At 39.8% G+C, this 16,699-nt stretch overlaps 1 protein-coding gene across 1 annotated transcript in view; it reads right to left on the bottom strand.

Annotated features, from left to right (window-relative positions):
• Positions 1-16,699, bottom strand: part of MED13L (mediator complex subunit 13L) — a 281,837-nt gene that overhangs the window by 41,081 nt on the left and 224,057 nt on the right. The window contains 6 exon segments of the mRNA XM_070475321.1: positions 3,855-3,979; positions 4,285-4,387; positions 5,360-5,585; positions 6,394-7,125; positions 10,638-10,742; positions 12,908-13,073. Of these exon segments, the coding sequence (XP_070331422.1) occupies positions 3,855-3,979; positions 4,285-4,387; positions 5,360-5,585; positions 6,394-7,125; positions 10,638-10,742; positions 12,908-13,073 (1,457 nt within the window).

Raw genomic sequence — 16,699 nt, 5'->3', positions numbered from 1 at the left:
ATTGTGCAGTAGTTTGAGCATTCTTTGGCATTGCCTTTCTTTGGAACTGGAATGAAAACTGACCTTTTCCAGTCCTGCGGCCACTGCTGAGTTTTCCAAATTTGCTGCCATATTGAGTGCAGCACTTTCACAGCATCATCCTTTAAGATTTGAAATAGCTCAACTGGAATTCCATCACCTCCACTAGCTTTGTTCGTAGTGATGTTTCCTAAGGCCACTTGACTTTACATTCCAGGATGTCTGGCTCTAGTTGAGTGATCACACCATCGTGACTATCTGGGTCGTGAAGATCTTTTTTGTACAGTTCTTCCACGTATTCTTGCCACCTCTCCTTAATATCTTCTGCTCCTGTTAGGTCCATACCATTTCTGTGCTTTATTGAGCCCATCTTTGCATGAAATGTTCCCCTGGTATCTCTAATTTTCTTGAAGAGACCTCTAGTCTTTCCCATTCTATTATTTTCCTCTATTTCTTTGCACTGATCACTGAGGAAGGCTTTCTTATCTCTCCTTGCTATTCTTTGCAACTCCGCATTCAAATGGGTATATCTTTCCTTTTCTCCTTTGCTTTTTGCTTCTCTTCTTTTCACAGCTATTTGTAAGACCTCCTCAGACAACCACTTTGGTTTTTTGCATTTCTTTTTCTTGGGGATGATCTTGATCCCTGTCTCCTGTACAATGTCACGAACCTCTGTCCATAGTTCATCAGGCACTCTGTCTCAGATCTAGTCCCTTAAATCTATTTCTCACTTCCACTGTATAATCAGAAGGGATTTGATTTAGGTCATACCTGAATGGTCTAGTGGTTTTCCCCACTTTCTTCAATTTAAGTATGAATTTAGCAATAAGGAGTTCATGATTTGAGCCACAGTCACCTCCCAAATTAAGTCCCTTAATAGGCAACATTATCTTTAAGAATGCAAATGAACTGAATGCAAGATAAAGCAAAAAAAAAAAAAAAATCTCACAAATAGAGGCCTTTTATTTATGTTCACTTACTCAGTGGAGAATCCCCATGGACAGAGGAGCCTGGAAGGCTACAGTCCACAGGGTCTCAAAGAGCTGGCATGACTGAGCCACGAGGCACACATTCGTGTCATAGAGCTGAAACGTGAAACTAAACTCTGTGAGGTGAAAACCCGGACAACAGTCTCCAGATTCCAGTTACTAATAAGATGAATTAGCAAAATGATTCTAAGGTAACCTGTTCCTTTGTTTAAATGCCAGGCCAGAAGTCAGAGTAGAAACAACCGTTCCAGAGAAATGAGAATTAGATTAAAAACTGTCCAATTCCCCTTTGCATATTAACATTACTAAAATATATTTTAAAAAAACCAGAGTAAACATCTCTTCATTTAGTCAGTAATTCATAATTTATACAGAGAGTAAGGATGATGGTTCAGAGCAGAGACAAAAATCACTAGGGATGTTGGCTATTAACAGAAACTGGGCGGCTCTACAATGCTTGTTTTTTTCTTTTCTTACATCTCTCTTTCCATTTCTTTTTAATTCCTTTACTTCTCACACTTTCTTCTCACTACCACCAAACCAAAGAATCTGAAACTAACCCTCACTAAAACCAATCCTAGATAATACATGGCTTTACAGACACAATCAGGTACAAAATGGATCTCCAATGCCTGGGTCAAAGAATAAGGACATGTCATTTCTTCTGACAGTGTTTTTCACATTGCCACGTCCTTTTCTTAATGCAGCCACTGCCTGAATTTAGGTCCTTGTTTTTCAATCCAACAAGTTACCAAACAGTACTCTTGTTTTCCATGTATCAGACTGATGTAAAACAGCACCCACTTCTACCAGGTCAGCTGCCCACTCGGCAGCCTTCAGAAGAGCACATTACCAGCGAAGTCTGAGTTCCAAAGCCTGAAGTGTGGCCAAGCGCCTCCCCAGCCCCAGCAATCTTTACCCCCCCCCGCCCCACCCAACTCAGGAAACAGATCAATGTGCTCACTATCTCACAAGGCCCCAGCTAGTTCATTCTCTTTGCGGTCAAGCACCTCCCCAGCCCCAGCAATCTTTACCCCCCCCCCCCCCGCCCCCATTCAGGAAACAGATCAATGTGCTCACTATCTCACAAGGCCCCAGCTAGTTCATTCTCTTTGCTGAACCAAGACTCCTTCCAGGCTCAAACACACATCCCTCCCCTGCTTCTCACTAACAAAATCTTTCCACATTTCAAGTCAATTTCATTCTTTGAGATCATGATTATCCCATCTTCTAAGTATTTGGGTTTCCCAGGTGGCACTAATGGTAAAGACCCAGCCTGCCAATGCAGGATCAAGATGAGGGTTCAATCCCTGGTCACAAAGATCCTCTGGAGGAGGGGGTGGCAACCCACTCCAGTATTCTTGCATGGAGAATCCCATGGACAGAGGAGCCTCACGGGTTACAGTCCATGGAGGCAGAAAGAAGTACTTAGAATACTACTGGTGTATAGTGTCTGTTAACCAGATATATTTTATTTTAAAGTGAGAATGGGCTTTAGAAACCTGATTCCTATTTAACCTTCAAGCCTTTACTAAAATATTGCTTGCCTATTGCTTTGTACTTGAACAGGTAGCATCTTTAGATTCAGATAAATTATTGCACTCACACGGCTAAGTATATTTTAAACTTTATTTATATGCTATTTCTCCTAAAGTCTGTGAGCACCTCAAGCATAAGACTGGTAATTTAATTTTATCTATAAACCTAGAGAACCAGCCACAAAGGAACTGATCATTAAATAATTAACAAATATCATGTCAACTGGATGGATGGGAAAGTAAATATATAAATCAAAGAAAAGTGAACTAATACTTTGACTTCACTGAAGAGCAAGCCTATCTTACTCATCTCTAGGTGCCCCCAGAGATAACAGGGGCACTTCTGTTTACACAAAGGTACAGGCTTAGTTAGGATGATGACAACACACATTTCCTGACTCAGCTCAGCTATTCTCCAGAGAATTATAAATGCTAATCTGTCACTTTAATCATATGATGTGCTGTGCTATGCTCAGTCGCTCAGTCATGTCTGACTCTTTGCAACCCCATGGATTGTAGCCCACCAGGCTCCTCTGTCCAATGGGCATTTTGCAGGCAAGAATACTGGAGTGGGTTGCCATGCCCTCCTCCAGAGGATCTTCCCAACCCAGGGATCGAACCCAGGTCTCTTGCACTGCAGACGGATTCTTTTACCATCTGAGCTCCCAGGAAAGCCCAAGAATACTAGAGTGGGTATCCTATCCCTTCTCCAGGGGATCTTCCTGAGCCAGGAATCAAACCAGGGTCTCCTGCATCACAGATAAGATTCTTTACCAGCTGAGCTGCCAGGGAATCCCAATCACATGACACCTTGTATTATTTAATGTCTGCGTGTATAAATTCTATTTCCTGACTATGATGCCATAATCCTAGAAAGTATAAATCATATTTGTAATTATCTCTCAAAATGCTGACTATCCTGTGACATAAAGTTCAGTATGGTAAAGTTCAAAAAATTCAGTATGCCCCACTACATGTAGGGCATTATTTTTAAAATCTAAGCTAAAGGGACTACATAATATATTCCTGTTAGTCTCATATTGAGGAGTTAAAAAAATGAAAGATTTTAATGTTTACAACAGGAATAACACTAATGGAAAAAAGCCATCAACAAACAAAACCCAAGGGTTATCAGAGACTATGCTAATAAGTTTCAGAATCCTTTCAAGGTACACAAACATTTTTGAAGAACATTTAGAACCTGAAATATGAGCTCCCAATTCAGTAGACCAAACTATAAAGAAATACTGAAACACTAAGTCCATCCACTGAAGTGCATTTTTGTTTTGTGTAGCTACTGCAGACTCACCCCAAGTTCGTCGTCATCAGAATTATCAAAGATGTTGTCTAAGTCATGAAGGGAAGGTGCCAAGTCTGTCACCTGTGTGAGGCTACTGGAGCCTGCCCTGCCAGCAGCGTTGTCCTGCCGGACATCTGTGGGAAGGAGGCAAAAGGCACTGAATAAGCAGCTTCCTCAAAGGAGAAGGGGTGAGGAGAGGACAGTGAGCAAGCCCTGCCTGCCAAATGCTTCCTTACGCTGTCAGTTAAATCGAGATACAATTAGTGCCAAGTACGCTTATCAGTTTTGAAAGGAACTGAAAAACAAACTATGAAAATTATATTACAGATGAGGTCAAATTATTGCTAATACAATCAGCACATAATGTTAAATAGAGAAGCATCTCCCTAGCATTTACTTTAGCAACAGTCCAAGTGAGGCAAATAATCAGTGTACACACCTGTTTTAGTAGAACTGAAAAGGGACATGGCATTTTTCCCTTCAGGCACCGGCGTGGAATGACCTGGTGTAGTGACATCCTTGGTACCAAATCCATCCTCTGACTGTGTAATAAATTCAGCCAAACAAAACACATGAACAGCAACCCAAAGTGTGGAATATGAGGGAGAACACAAAGAATTAGAGGGCAGAATGGAACTTGTTATGAGCACAAGTATGATAAACCATGGTCTATGCAACCAAAGGAAATAAAAGATATGTCCTCATCCCTGATTTTAAACTGAAACCAAAAACTCCCACACTTGCCCCTCAATCTGAGTCAATCGGGATTTTATGCCTCAACAGTACTGGTGGGGTTTGATCACAGACCTGTCACGGTTTTAAAAGCTGCCTTTAACATATTTTGGAGGCTGAATTATGCTTCAAGCTTTCTGGATCTAGACAGGCATAAGAAGTATTCTCTTGAACTATATTGGTCTCCTTTCATTCTCTTATTTCCTCTGTTCTTAAGAATATTTCTTTAAATGGCCCAGTATTTTAGAATGGTTTAAAATATAAGGCTAAAGACAGCAGACACCCCCAGTACTCATTTTTAAGATAATGAAACCAGTAAAATTATACTGACACAGACTTGGAGTAGTGATGATATTAATTCGGAGAAATACAGAGGTAAAGCGCGTAACACAGTAAACAGTGAGCGCCTGATAAATGGTAGATACTGTTACCAATATTTTCCCTTACATTTTGGGTATTTTGGAATAATAATTAAAAAGAAATAAGCAGGGAGCATAGGCCAACAAGAATTAGCATATGAGAGGAAACATGCACGGTACAAGCTATAGCCTGGGAGCTATGAGGCTTCATTTATGTTCGGCCGACTTCTGAACAAAGGTGAGCCATGACATAAAGAGGAACAACACGCTGTTCGATACACTAGTACCAAGAGCATGAATATGGGGACAGAGCAATCAGGCAAGACTATCTCAAACATTCTGCCTCAGAGTCTTCCCACACGTGTTGTACTGACATAGACTGAAACCCACTCCTGGCTGGCCTCTCTCTCTGTTAAGTGGTACCTTATTCTTTTTCAGGGAATCTTTCTCTGTCCCTTGTTTGCATTTCTTGTTTGCAGTAAAGATGTATTTTATGTCGCCGTCCTCGAAAGTATATGGGTCGTTGACTTCTCCCAAACTGTCTCCAGGTTGTTGTGACAGAGGCAATGGGTCAAGAAAGTGGAGGGGCTGCATCTGCGGCTGCTTGTCTTGCCAGACTTTAAACCGTTTGTTAGGTTGTGCTAAGAGTCTGGAAGGGGAAATGAATGATGATTTAAGCAAGAAATAGTAAAAAGACCAGACTTTTTTTTTTTTTTAAAGCAACATTTGTGATTTAAAAGCATTTAGAAGCTTAAACTTTAACAACAAAGAAAACTAAAAAATTCACCTTCAAGTGACTTTCAGAGACTATATTCACAATTAAATAAATCTTAGTAGCCTTTGTTAATGCCATATACTTTTGTTTCTGATTCCACTGATTTCACTTAACAGCAGAGATGGGCTCTGGGAACAGAATGTCTGGGCACAAATTCCATCCATGTCATTTACTAACTGCATGACCCTAGGTTCTTTCTCAGCTATGAAATTAAAGGTAGCAATACGGCTGTGGTGAAGATGACATGAGAAAAACTGTATAAACTGTTTAGAGTAACAGGTTGCTAAATAACCCTCTGAAGTATTACTACTAGATGCATGATACACACCTGAACGCATGTAAAGCCTTCCTTAAAAGTGTCAACATACAAAGAAGGCACTGACTGCAATATGGAAAGTCCCATAAAGCTATATTCTTTGATTAACAAACAGCAGACCAAAAATGAATTAATTCTAGTAAGCTAATCTTACAACAAAACCTTTATAGGCCAGCATTTAAATAATGACACATATGATAAATATGTTGGATAAAGCATTTGACTTTTAAACCTTTTCCAAATGCAGAGTCTAGAATGGTGAAGAAGGACCTCTTCTATTTTGGATCTGAAGGCCCTGATTCCTGGGAACCTATGGCCTTGGCCTTCTGGTGGGTGGTCGGGGGGTGGGGTGGAGGGTCGCCTTACCTTTGCAATGCAGTGCTCTCTGAGGTTACCTCCGTTTTGGCATCGCATCTCTCACCCTGGAGCTCTGGAGGCCGGAACTCAGCATCATCAATGGATGGGAGATGGTAACTGTGCCACCACTTATCTGATGACTCTGGGTTCGAGGGCCTAATCCCACAATATAAGGCGGTCTCACTGACCTCTGCCGTGAGAGGCAGTCTTTGGCCGACGAGGACAGTCCGGTCATCCAGAGCAGACAACTGTTGGAGTTCGAGCCCATTTCCATAGAGGGCTGGATTCACAGGGACAGAGGGTGGGTCCAAACTCTCTGCTTCCTGACCTCGTGGCTGAGGGCTGAGTGTTGGCGGCAGAGGGGAAATAGGGGAATGAGGTGAATCCATAGGATTCAGATTCATTTGCTTGCTTGTATTTCTGGAAGGCACGGCCATTTGCTTATCATACTTCCTACTGCTAGCCACCTCTAAGGAGGAGTCTATCCCTGCCAAGCCTAGCTTCTGTCCCGGTGGATCTTGCTCCATGCATAACTCTTCAGCCACAGACGGCCTGTGATGAAATGGTATCAAGGGTCTCTTTTGCAGCTTGTCTCCCTTGTCCTGTCTTTCTGTTGTTTTGTGCTTAGAAGAAGCAGGAGGCGGTAAAGATGAAGATGATGATGGTCCTGCATTGAACCCTGGTTGTGATATTGTGGGAGGTCGACTGGGGCCTACTGTACAACGTTTTAAAAGTTTATGCCTGAAATGAGAATGAAAATGAGGTAAGTAAATACACAGGTGAATATAACTATACCATTCTAATACAACAGAAGAGATGCCTCTGACAAGGTTACACCTTTTCAAGAGCGTGTTATATGCACTAATACATCCAAATGGACTCTAGGTGTTAAATATATTGATAATGACTAAAAACTGCAACACATGCTGATAAGAAATGATGAACCAATTACATGCAAGTCAAGTAGATAAGAGTTCAGTTCAGTCCAGTCCAGTCGCTCAGCCGTGTCTGACTCTTTCCAACCCCATGAATCGCAGCACACCAGGCCTCCCTGTCCATCACAAACTCCTGGAGTTTACTCAAACTCATGCCCATCGAGTAACCTTAAGAAATATTCGTTAAACATGCTGCTAACCTCTACAAAAATACTAATTTGAAAATCCTCAAATCTTTCAAATTTGGTGAGGGCCTCAGACAATCTATTCGTATGGCATTTTAAAACCAAGACCATTTGTCAAGAAAGGCAGCAAAAAAAAGCTTCCAATCTCTATTTTACAACACCCGACTAACTCCAACAAAGAATGGTTTATAAAAGCTTAGAGTGCTGTAAATCAGGAACAAGATAACTATGCAATTCTCCCACAAAGTGTGAAACTAAGGGTCAGTTTAAGAATATTTAATAGGATAAATAACTAAGAGACTTATACACTACTATTATCCAACAAAGAAGGGATAAAACACAACTTTGGATCTTAAAGAAATGTGCTAAAATGAGACAGAAGTAAAATGGTTGTGAGTGAATATGAAAACAACACACATATATACAAATGCATCTGTCCTATCTAAGTAGGAATAGCAAGTCTGCTCACAACCTAACACACTTCTTGGCAGGGATGGGTGTGAGAAATTGCTCAGTAAGGGCCTACTAGATAATGCTAAGGTTTAATCTGCACAAAAAAGTTAATACAGCAGGTCAGCCAGTTCCTCCCAATATATAAATCATTCCCAGGAAAAACATAAGCTCTCCTGCCAGTGTATCAGTAACTCTCTGAGGCCACTAGGGTGGCATTAAATTACTGTTGCATTGCACTAAACGATGCCCTAGTGGGCAGTAAAATGGATTTGTGTGGCATAATGGGATGGTTTAGTGGGACAGCAGGATGGCCACCCTGCCCCATAAGACCATTAAATAGCGTGAGGAGTGGACCATTCCATAATGGGTTTGGTAATCCTGCAGTAGATAATCTGAAAACACTCTTGCCAAAGTCTTAGCTACTCTTAAAAAAAAAATCCTGACTTTGAAGAAGTCAGCAGCTTAAAGCTACTGTCAAAAAGGCAAAAACTGGACTTTAAATCTCCAGGGCACAGTACCACACTGAGAGATGAATGTCTTACCTGAAAATATCTCAATTATATCATCTAAGGGTGCTTATTTTAAGACCGAAGCTCTCAAAGTCTTTTACATAAAACTTTTTGATGTGGATTTTCTCCAAGAGCATTTAACCACACTGATCTTTTGAGATAGATATTTTATAGTAGCCCTTTCAAAGTAAGGACTTTGTGCAAGGTGGATAATCTTATAAAGCCATTTTCTTCTATTGCATTTAGCAACTTAGCTACATTATGGAACCTTCAGAATAAGGGATACACCAGTACGGAACAGACCACCACTGCACATCTGTGAATGGGTACGGGACTTCCCTGAAGCCAGCAGCAGGCCCAACAGGCCCAGCAGGCCCACCAGGCAACCATGTGGCACTAGTGAGAAGGAATCAGAAGCTGGGCCAGAGTGTAGGAACACATGGTGACTAATGAATAAGGAAAGCAGAGTGGCTGTACAGACATTTCAAAGGAAGTCAGTGTGAAATGCAATGGTGAAACTGATCTAGAAAACTAAGGAAGATAAATGATAGTTTCTAGGCCGAGGAGGAGAAAACTGACAGAAATGACTGCAACAGGGTACCTGGTTTGATGTCAATATTAAGGGTATATCTTAAAAGCACTTTGCAAAATACAAGACTTGAGTACATGTGAGAAGTCAGGTGTAGAGATAAATATTTAGAAGTCAATGGAATGGAATGCATATTTACAAATAAGATCTGAAGGGTATAAGCTGGTGAGGAGACAGAACAGTAACTCCAGAGGACAAAAGAAAAAGAGTTATTTACTTATACTTTAGGTAAAAATAATTCAAGGTACTGAATAAAAATGTGATAGAAACCAGTAAAAGGATTATTTTAAAAAGTGAAAAAATCTAGATTAAGGAAAAAAGCAGGAAAAAATAAGAGGAACATACAAGTGAAGTTAAACACACTAAAATTTTTATCCTATGTACTTTCTAAAGGTGGACCATAACCTGGCTGTAAGCTGTTCAGAAGTCAATATTATTAGGAAAATACCTTTTTTCCTCATAATCACATGATTAACAATGGCCTAGAGATGAAAGCAGACCAGTCATTCAGCTGGTGTACCACTCCTATCCCGGGACTAGAGAGATTCTCTCCAGCTCAGAGTAAGGACTCTTAATGAGCAAAGAATATCACTGAAAACATCCTCCTTGAAAAATCAATCAAGGGTTTCATTAGGCACTTAAGATAGCATCTCTCAACAGAAAGCTGACTACCAAGGCAGAGCTTGATAAAAGAGAATCAACTTATAGGAAAGGGGGGGGGGGGACAAGAAGAAGCTGTTAAAACTGTTGCCTATGTGTATAAACAAACATGTGCACACGCATGTGTGTGCTTGCAGAGATTTCTGGGCATCGTGACCTCCTCCCTACCCTGAAACCAATTCATATATGCCACATTAAGAACTCCGTGGTCTCAACTAGAGAAATGGATAGCCAACTTTCAAGTATACTTATCTCAACTGACCTTTGTATAAGCATTGAGCAGTATCAAACGGAAGCAAAGCCACTCTAAGTTGCTAAGTGAATATTCAGAAAATAATTTGGGTTTCCACTCAAGTATCTAAATGAATGAGCAACAATTTTGGCTTTCTTCATATATTATTACCACATATCTACTTCAGTCATCAAAAAACACCAGCACCAACAAGAAAAATTTTCTATGGAAATTCTATTTCCATAGAATTCTAATCCAAATTCGATTCCAAATTCTATCCAAATTCTAATCCAAATTCTATTAATTCAAGCCAACTTGCTTGATATTTATCTCAACTTTATAATTAAGAATAACTAAATAAACTCATTTAAATGGCAAGAGATTGTCTTGTTAAACTGATGCCTTTAGTTCTAAAGAAGTTATCCTGAAGAAATCTGCGGGAGCAATTTGTTAACAGGGTCAGTTGTCTAAAAAGGTTCAGTCTGAGTCCCAATAATAAAACTGTATCCTCTACATAGACACAAAACAACAGCAAGCTTTTTTCTAGCACTGGAAGTAGAAGATTTATAAAGAAGACAAAGCAAAATGATGTGGAAGAAGTGGTCTCTCAGACCACGAGACAACCAACAAAATGTACTATGATTCTGTCCAACTCTATCCAATTACTGCTCTGCCTCAGCCCCTACCTACCTAGAGCAAGAACAGCTGACTCTTTGGGTTGGATCCACAAAATCCCAAGTAGCAGGATTGTTAGCAGGCTCTTCTTCAAGAGTTGGAGTGGACATTTGGCTCCTCCTAAAAAAGGTTAAAATATGTGGTTTGTATAAACATGAGATAATATTCATACCTCTGGGAAGGAAAAGGATGTTAGAAAGACATGAATACATCTTACACAGTAACAGTATCCTGCTGATAAGACAGTTTAGAGCAACCCAAGGTGTAGGGTTGGGGGACAGAGGGGAAGTCAACTACTATGTCCGTGCACCAGAAGGAAAATCAGATTCAAAATATTTTTATTTAAGATCAATATACATTTTAACATGGGTGGTACAGATAGCAATGAAAACACCACTATCTAACACTATTTGCAGCTAGTTTTTAAAAAGTCACCTAAATTCTGGAGAGAGAACCTAAATTTTTAAAAATTATCTTTTCATAGCATCTATGAATCATATACTTTCAGACAGATTATTTTTTTGGTTCTGTTCTGCTTTATTTCTTTGTTAGACAGACTGTTTAAATCACTCTTAAAACATCTACATTTACTAGCATTTAAGGACAGCACTCCATGTATATAATGTGAACCAAAAGACAAGAATCAAAGATGTCTCCTACGTAATAACTGGCAGCTAAAGACATCTATTGCTGCATAAATAGGAACACTGGGCAGCCCCCCTGCACTGTGGGTCCTACTACAGCTGATGCTGCATCTCACTGATGGCTCTGCCCGGACTTTGCTTGCTCTCCACCCTCCCCTGCCTTTCTGGGCGTCTCACTTCCCCGTGCAGTGCTGCTGAAAGAAGGGCTCTGATCTGTTAAGAATTGGTGGAAAGGTTAGTGGTGATAAAAATCAAAGATGGTAAATGAAAGAAAAAGAAAATGTTAACATGGAAATTGTTGAGGCACTGCAGACAGAAATGAAAATACCTGTACCAATAATTCTAAAGGAAAGGACTGTTTTTAAGCAAACAGAGATAGCTTTTAAATTCTAGAACATGACATGATTTCCCACTGCAATTATTTTAGATTTTTTCCTACTAAATCTTTAGTAGCCTATTCTATATGTGTTAGTTGCTCAGTCATGTCTGACTCTGCAACCCCATGGACTGCAGCCTGCCAGACTCCTCTGTCCATGGAATCCTCCAGGCAAGAATACTGGAGTGGGTTGCCATTCCCTTCTCCGGGGGATCTTCCCAACTCAAGGAACGAGCCTCAGTCTACTACATGGCAGGCAGATTCTTTACCATTCTTTCAGAATGGTCTGAGCTACCATTCTAGAGCCACTAACTGGGAGATAAATATATAGTATGAATTTGTTAAAAGCTAGGTCCGAGGTCTGAAGGATAGCTCTTAAATGTGTATAAGTAAAGTTTTTAAAAGTAGTCACTTAAGAAACACTGACTTAACATCTAAATGATTCCTTTGGAATTACTGACAAAAATGTCCATACTTGTTCTGCTCCAGAGAATCAAGACTCATTGTTCACTTGTATCAGTCAAAAAGGTGGACATCTCAGTCATATCAAAAACATGTGAAAATATGCTGAATGTGTTTACATAATTCTTGATAAGTGAAAAAGTGTTTACTGACTACAATTTGACATTATCATCCCTGCAATTAAAATGATAGCTCGTCTTAGAATCGATTCCTACTCTTTTCCAAAAATATGTTAAGGAAGGAGGGAAGGAGGTTAGAGGGGATAGACTGGAGGGAGGTGGACAAGAAAGGGGAGTTGGGTAGAGGAAGAAAAGAATTTCCCCAAATCAAGAAACAGAAGCATAACAGCTACTAAATACTTCTCTAACTCTCATCTGTTTAGTTGAGAAATACACTGTCAATTAAAACAAGGGGCCAATGTATCATAGAAAACATGGCAATGAAGGTCATTTTCCTTTGTAAATAGCAAACATTCATTAGTAGGTACACAGGGAAAAACCATACCCACAACTATTCTCCTGATATTCAGGGTGAATTTCCGAGTCAGCTGTGCTAAAAAATGTCAGATGAACACCATGACAATCTTGAGATGATAAAGAACTTCACAATTTTCCTGGCCATCAAATTATTCTAACATCTTTGCTTTGAATTTTACTCTATCATGTTCAGAAAGATGAGCTAACAATTCAACGACCCCCTTCAGGGTTTGGTCACACAACAGTGCCATATGATTGATCCTCTTCATGTGGCAAAAAAAGGCATATCAGGTAAACCACCACCCAGACAGAATGGAAAACACATACTTGGACTGGGTTCTGTTGAGGATGCATTCCTTCCAGACTCGATGGACCATATGATTGTGGAGTTTTGGAGGAATCTTCCCCGATCTCTTTGGACTGTGCATAGTTAGCATGCCCCCGTCTTGGGAACCTAGGTGACTGACAGCACTCTGCGTACCTCCACTCTCACCTAGGAAAGAAAAGACAATTTGGAAGATCAGAATTTTCTGAAAAGGCCTCCTAGTGCACAGACTGTTCAGGGGATCTTCCCAACCCAGGGATCAAACTTGGGTCTCTGGCATTGCAGCCAAATTCTTTACCATCTGAGCCACCAGGGCAGCCCCTTATTTATTTAACATAGACACTGGACTGTTGAACTGATTATGGCAGCTTTGCTACTACCCCTGACAATAACGCTACCCATAGCTATGAGTAAATCTGTGTCAGTATAGCTTTCAGTCACATCAATACCCACACTCACATACCCACAATGGCATATCCATCAGGAGGCATTCCTACTCAGAGGTTTTGGAGATAACTTACACAGGAGGATTCAACACGACAACGTTAAAGATATAAACATGCATGGATTGTCTGAGTTTTTAAATCTCAATGCAGTAAATGAGTTTCAAGACAGAAGAAGACAGTAGAGGGAGCTTTATGCTCATGTAGCTGAATGGCTGTGTAGCAACAGCACACGGCGCCCTGGGCAGGAGAAAGAAATCCTTAACAAGGTCAAATTTCAAATCTGTGTGTGTGGAGCTGTTCATCCTTATGCCAGACACCACCTATGAAAGCCAATACCAAAGAAATGAAAGAGACTGACTCAACATTTTATATCAGAGGATTAGAAATTCACTGGTTTCTAATATTTCCATTTAGATTTTCCAACTGTACTTGGTATGCAATACATTTTCGGTGGCATGCATGCTATGTCACTCCGTCACGTCCCACTCTTTGTGACCCGATGGACTGTAGCCCACCAGACTCCTCTGTCCACGGGGTTCTCCAGGCAAGAATACTGGAGTGGGTTGCCACTTCCTCCTTCAGGGCCATTTTCTATTATGCCTACTCTAACTGTTGATAAGATTAGTTATTGGTTCTAAGTATTTTACTACTTTCATCTCATACAAGACAAATAATGAAGTCAGTTTTCAGTATTAAATTCTGATTCGATTACTTTTATGTATTTGATTTCATAAACATATTGAGGGTTTTATTCCTGATAGAATTATGATGCAAAATATCTCAACTGAAATAATTTTAAAGTGCTCTGAAATCCTTCACTTTCCTGTGAAAAAGAAAGAAGCAACCTAATATCACAAACTAATATTTCTTGGTATCAATGCAAAACAACCATTGTATGGAATTGACTGGTTAATCTCAGCTCCACTTTTTTTTTTAATAAAGCAAACCCCAATGCTTACATTCTTAGGAACTGAAGCTTTCTTGTTCCCCAGCAAAGTATTGTTATAATACAAATGAGATAAATTAACAGAGACAAGAAATTTGATCTTTCACTGCTATCTTTTAATCTTAAAAGTTCTCTGACTTGGCTCACAGGACAAAATATTTCATTTTGACCTTACAATGGATTTTCAAATGCCTATTATAAAACTAGGCAAAGTAAAGCAACAAACAGAAGTAGATAGCATAGCTCTTTGACCCCAAACACTCAACAGTATAGCCAAACAGACTATTAGTCCATGGTATCATAAGGGAATTATTTATGACCAAAACAGGAGAGGTTGTGGGGAAAGCCAGCCACAGAATCTTTTCTGATTAAAGGTGGTTTAATGTTTTTCAATAGCTTTTAATGATTTAACTAAAATGTGGGTGGTATCTTATATGGAATTAAATGAGACTTGTATTAGATGTTGTTAAATGCATATTGAATGCTGCTTCTCAAATTATCTCCATAAACAGAAGAGGCAAGCTGATCTATCTATTCACACAAGCCAGAACTCTGGCCCTCCCAGGTCCCATGCTAATCTAAGAGATGTTTGGCCATTTTAAGGGGCAAAGTAACCCCCTCTGTCCTATGCCCAGGAAAGCATGGCCGTGCTCAACATCATTCAAGTGCAGCCTCAAGGAGGCTAAGCAGGATTCTCGCAAATGGAGCATTAGGAGTCCTAAGCTGTAATTTGATGTTATCATGTATAAAGCTGGACAAATTAATTTTATGACAAATACATCAGTCACTCTCATTTAGTGTTTCTGTTTTAGGAAATAAGGAGACATCAAGAGATTTACTTACCCAGGGCGTAGTACAATGATATACACGGAATTAGAGGGGAAGAAATCTAAAAGATCTATAGTTGTAAAAGTACACAACTGAAATCCACCAGAATAAAGCATTTTTTTCTGAATTATGAATTTAAGAGCTCTGAACTGATCAAAGGTCAAGGCATCATGCACACAGCAGGCCTTCAATTTTAAGCTGAACACAAATTTTACTAAATACCAGGCAAAACAGTAACAAATGTAAACAAAAATTGCTGACTTCGGTAGTTTGTTAAAAATCCAAACTTGCATATGAAATATGATTAACATTTTTCAAAATACTGACAATTCTAGACTTATCATCTTCTCTATGATATTATTATAATTATAAAAAGACTATACAAGGGTTTTTCTGCTTTTTCAGTTTGAAAGTCGTTTTAATAAAAACCAACCGATGGCAAATCCTTTCACAAGGGATCATCCAAATTCTCTGCTCTACTGTATTCAGAGCTGGATGTAGTACATTTTTTCACCATCTTAGCAACTACAAGGCTCTTAAAAACAAAGGCTAGGAATTTCCTGGCAGTCCAATGGTTAGGACTCTGTGCTTCCACTGCAAGGGGCTCAGGTTCAGTCCCTGGTGGCAGAACTAAGATTCTGCAAGCTGTGTAGGCCAGCCAAAACAATCCCCCAAAAAACAAAACCCCAAAGGTTACATGTTACAGCATTGTTACATGTTATAAGTTACAGGTTACATCATTTTTATGTCCCCCACACAATAGCTGAGTTATTCCTTCCAGATAACTTAATGTGTGTGCTATGTTGCTTCAGCTGCGTCTGACTCTTTGTGACCCCGTGGACTTAGCCTGCCAGGCTCCCCTGTCTATGGCATTCTCCAGGCAAGAACACTGGAGTGGGTTGCCATGCCCTCCTTCAGGGGATCTTCCCAACCCAGGGATCAAACCCACATCTCTTACATCCCCCTGCACTGGCAGGCGGATTCTTTACCACTAGCGCCACCGGGGAAGCTGATAAAAATACTGTGTGTTGAAACTGGAGTTCTGAGCACTTCTGTGAATTCCTGCACTACTGTTTGTATGTGGTTTTACTGTTTATCAAGCATGTCAGGTACACGATCTAACATGCGTAACAGTCCTGGAAACTATAGAATTTAACAGAGAAGGAAACTGGTGTCAAAACAAGTGTGAGAATTAAATAAGGTCCCTCACCTAGTAAAAACTAGGGTTTAAAAGGTTTAAAAGGTGTGTTCAATCACAAAGTCTATACTTTTCCCCAATGTTATTTAACCATGTACATTTATTGAATGTCACTACATGCCAAGCACTATGGCAGCAATTTTTAAATACTGCCTTATTTCATTCTTATGAAAATTATCACGTGATGAGCATGTATCATGCTTGATAGCCCGTTTTCAAAGTTTAGAGGACAGGACTTCATTACTGATGTTCCTGCCAATATGGCCCACATTAAATACCTATAAATAATCTTACTTCAGCTCAAGTGTGATGACTATCCTTCTCTTAGTGATCATATTTTTAATTAAAATGAAGTCAACTATTAACAACAAAAAAG

This window comes from Odocoileus virginianus, chromosome 12 (genome assembly GCF_023699985.2).
Source record: "Odocoileus virginianus isolate 20LAN1187 ecotype Illinois chromosome 12, Ovbor_1.2, whole genome shotgun sequence".
NCBI lineage: Eukaryota > Metazoa > Chordata > Mammalia > Artiodactyla > Cervidae > Odocoileus > Odocoileus virginianus.
This window is presented reverse-complemented; position numbering and strand designations above follow the sequence as displayed.